The sequence below is a fragment of the Dipodomys ordii genome, unplaced genomic scaffold (genome assembly GCF_000151885.1).
Source record: "Dipodomys ordii isolate 6190 unplaced genomic scaffold, Dord_2.0 Scaffold23, whole genome shotgun sequence".
Classification (NCBI taxonomy): Eukaryota; Metazoa; Chordata; class Mammalia; order Rodentia; family Heteromyidae; genus Dipodomys; species Dipodomys ordii.
Genome location: NW_012267239.1, coordinates 6,558,844 through 6,562,453, shown reverse-complemented (window position 1 = coordinate 6,562,453; position 3,610 = coordinate 6,558,844). Strand labels below are relative to the sequence as shown.

Here is a 3,610-nt window from a genome sequence, read left to right as displayed (position 1 = left end):
CCCCCCCAAAAAAAAATGGGAGAATATTTATTCCAAGGTTATTTTTTTTGGGGAGGGGTCCGGTCGTGGGCCTGAACTCTGAACGTGGGCGCTGTCCCTTAGCTCTTTAGCTCAAGGCTAGCGCTCTACCAAAAATGGGAGAATATTTATAAATCCCTTTTTTATTGATCATTAAAGATTATCAAGATTGATTGAGAAAGGGGTTTTGCTGTGCTGGTATCAAACCAAGATCCTCTAACCACCGCCTTTCACGTGCTGGGCTTACAGGCATGTACTACCACATCCAGCTTCATCATAGATTTATTTTTTTTTAAAAAAAAGTAGCTAAAATAATGAAGGAAAACTGGCACCAATAATTAAAATAGCGGTTTAAACCAAACTAATCAAGATATGATCCAAAATAGATTCAGTCTTAAGATTTTATCCAGACTAGTGGCATGTTTCAGTGGTAGAGAGCTTGCCTGCCTGTCACGCATAAGGACCTGGGCTCGAACCCCAGTACTTCAAGAGGACCCAGAACCCAGGGCGTGGACCTATCTGTAAAGTGGGACTGTGGGCCTTGCCTCCTGCCCAGGGGGTCATGTGAGGGGCAGTAAGAAGCACTTCCTGTCTGGGCCTCTGGGAGAAGGTGGGTGAGATGCTGCTCTCTCATCCCGTGTCACTTCATGCGATGTTGCCTTTCTGTCTCCTTTGAAGGTTCTTCAAGCTCCACGAGAGAAAGTGTGAGCCTGTCATCATGACAGTCCCCAGGAAGGTGGGTACCCAGTTTGGGGCAAGACATGTTAAAAATCAAAGCGAGCCAACACCTTGTCTTCCTTACTGAAGGGCCCACACGTGTCTCTTGCAGTCCGACCTTTTCCAGGATGACCTGTACCCCGACACAGCGGGGCCAGAAGCCGCGCTGGAGGCTGAGGAGTGGTTCGAGGGGAAGAATGCCGACCCCATCCTCATCTCCTTGAAGCACGGCTACATTCCTGGCAAAAACAGGGATCTCAAAGTGGTCAAGAAGAACATTCTGGACAGCAAGCCCACAGCAAACAAGAAGTGTGACCTGATCAATGTCCCCAAGAAAAGCACAGACACGGCCAGCGTGGTAAGCAGACAGGAATGTGCGTGCCCATGCAGGGAGTGGACAGTGGACTCGGGGCACAGGCAAGAGTCCTGGGGCGTGGGGCCCGCTGAGCTCCGTTCACACTGGGCTCCTTTGGCTCGGGCTTTTAGAATGCTGGCAGTGGAGAGCAGTGTCCTGCCGTCTCTGGGGAGAGGACAGGACCTCGTGGGTCTTCCCCTAGACCCTCCTGATAGAGAAGAAATAGGAAGATATGGAAATGTGGGGTCACAGGAGGCAGGAAGAGAAGCCTTGGCAGGAGGAAGTGGCTAGAATTGGGGTGTGGCTCATAGTCAGCAGTTTTCAGCAGTGGGTGGGGCTAGCAACACAGATGACCTGAGCCTGGGGCAGAGGCCCAGGACCACTTGCCCCTGAGGAGATGGGGTGGCCACTGGAGCACTGTGCTGGGAGCAGTGGAGTGGGGAATGTGGGGGCCAGGAGGCTGGAGGGCGGCGACGCGGTGGAGCCACCCCTACCTGCTCCTGTGGAGCTGCTCCCCTGGGCCTGTGGGTGGGCGGCCTGAGGGGCGCTCTCATCCTGCACTTTGCCACCTGGGAGTCCTTGCCCGGGTGGGTAAGGCGTAGGCACGGGACCAGGGGTCGCGCTGAGCTCTCAGCGGGGCTGACCCGTATCAGTTGTGTCCTCCTGAGGCCCAGATGCCATGGCTCTGGCCTTTTTCAGCTCGGTGGCTGTGGCTTGCCATCTGCAGAACAGAAAGTCGCATTGGAAGGACTGTGCTGGCTGGAGCTGGTTTACTGCCCTGTGCTCACCACTTTTCTGTTTGTTTGCTCTGCTTTGCTTTTAGCAAAATGAAGCCAAGTTGGATGAGATTTTAAAAGAGATCAAATCTATAAAAGACACAATCTGCAATCAAGATGAGCGCATTTCCAAGTTAGAACAGCAGATGGCGAAGATAGCCGCCTGAAGGCCCCACCCCTAACCCACGGGAGCAAGAACTTGTGCTGGGTAGCTGGCTGTTGGTGTGGTCCTCGGGCGGGGGGAGGGGGGAGGGAGGCACTGCCATCTGGAGACATTCCATTCAGATCTGTCAACCAGCGATAGGCCACATTCCAGGAGGAACTCAATTCCTCTCCTAAATTTGCAAAATCAAGAGCTGAGCTTTTTTTTATCCGAAAGCTTTTTTGACGTTTTAAGTGTTATGTGACTTGTTGAACTTTTAAAAGACAAACGTGCTACTTTTAAAATCCCAGATCTTCTGAATTTTAGAAATCAAATCAATTCTGATTCAGTGTCGTGCCCAAGTACCTTTTTTTTTTTTTAAATGACTAGGGACCAATGCCACATTGCTTTTTGTATTTCTTTTTTTTTTTTAATGTTGCCAAAACCAAAAGTAGCTTTTTTTTTCTTTGTATTTTGCTACTTTGCAGTATTTGTGTGGGTTTTTTTTTTTCCTTAATTTGAAAGGGACAGCACTGTGTATGTTTATAAGGAAATGAAGATATTATTTTGTATAAACACTCATCTGAGAACAATCAGCGGAAGCCACATGGTGTGGCTCCTTTGCAGCACAAACCTGGTCATTGTAGTGACTGTGGATGGAAGACTTGAAAAAAATCACGTGGACCACATTACCATCCGCATTCTGTCGAGTCTCCTGATCAAAAAGAGCTCACATCCTGTCTCTTCCTCGCTTTCCTTTCTCTTTTCTAGAAATCGGGTGGGTGTAGCAGAATGGAATATTGCTTGACCCTGTGCTTCAGACGATTATAATCTAACCTAAACTCGCATGCGTTTCTGCGGTTTTGTTACCCACACAGAATGTCGCCTTCATCACGTTGAACATGACGGCTCAGGTTTGGTCCATGCTTGACCAGGGCACCCCAGACGGGCAGACTCGCATGTTGCTGAGTGTCCCTGCCCATGACAGTGACTTGCCTGGTTCTTGAGAGCAGGGGCTGGAGGGCATTCGGGAAAGCCTTTGCCATATGGTCCCATCTCCTGCATGACCCCCTGCTGTCCCCAACACCCACAGAGCGCTCCTCCTTCCTCCTCTTCACCCTGCTGCGACCTCTCAGGGCTTCCCCAACCAGTCCTGCCTGGCCGCCTGCCTCTCAGCCCTAACCACGGTCAGCAAGGCGAGGCTCAGGGAACACTGGATGTGGAGACTGAAAAGCATGATCTAGAATGACGCAGGGGCAGGAGCACAGGACCTCTGCTGTCCCTCTGAGCCCTCCGCCTGGCCCGTGTTCTGTCTCTGCGGCTCGTGTCCTCATCCTAACTGATCACAGAGGCCCCTGGTAAGCACGGATGGCCAGCATGCCTGGGCCCGCTGGAGCTTTGCGCTTTTCTGTTCTCACAGCGCATGCTTGTGAAGCCAGACTGAAGGAAGGCACTTCTGTCCCGGAAGGGCTGTTGGTGACTGCCGAGGGCGGGGGCTGGCCGCATGGGTACGTACAGGGAGCCAGCATGTAGGTGGAGCGTGACAGCTGGTTAGATCGCATGGCCCAACTGGGGGACCTGGCCGCTGGCAAGGGAACCAGA

General features: G+C 51.7%; 1 protein-coding gene across 1 annotated transcript in view; it reads left to right on the top strand.

Moving 5' to 3' along the window:
• Nucleotides 1-2,444, top strand: part of Coro1c (coronin, actin binding protein, 1C) — a 61,938-nt gene extending 59,494 nt beyond the window's left edge. The window contains exons 7-9 of the mRNA XM_013014285.1: nucleotides 697-754; nucleotides 848-1,093; nucleotides 1,914-2,444. Coding sequence (XP_012869739.1) covers nucleotides 697-754; nucleotides 848-1,093; nucleotides 1,914-2,033 — 424 coding nt within the window. The 3' untranslated portion in view covers nucleotides 2,034-2,444. The remainder of the gene's footprint in view (nucleotides 1-696; nucleotides 755-847; nucleotides 1,094-1,913) is intronic.
• The last annotated feature ends 1,166 nt before the right edge of the window (nucleotides 2,445-3,610 follow it).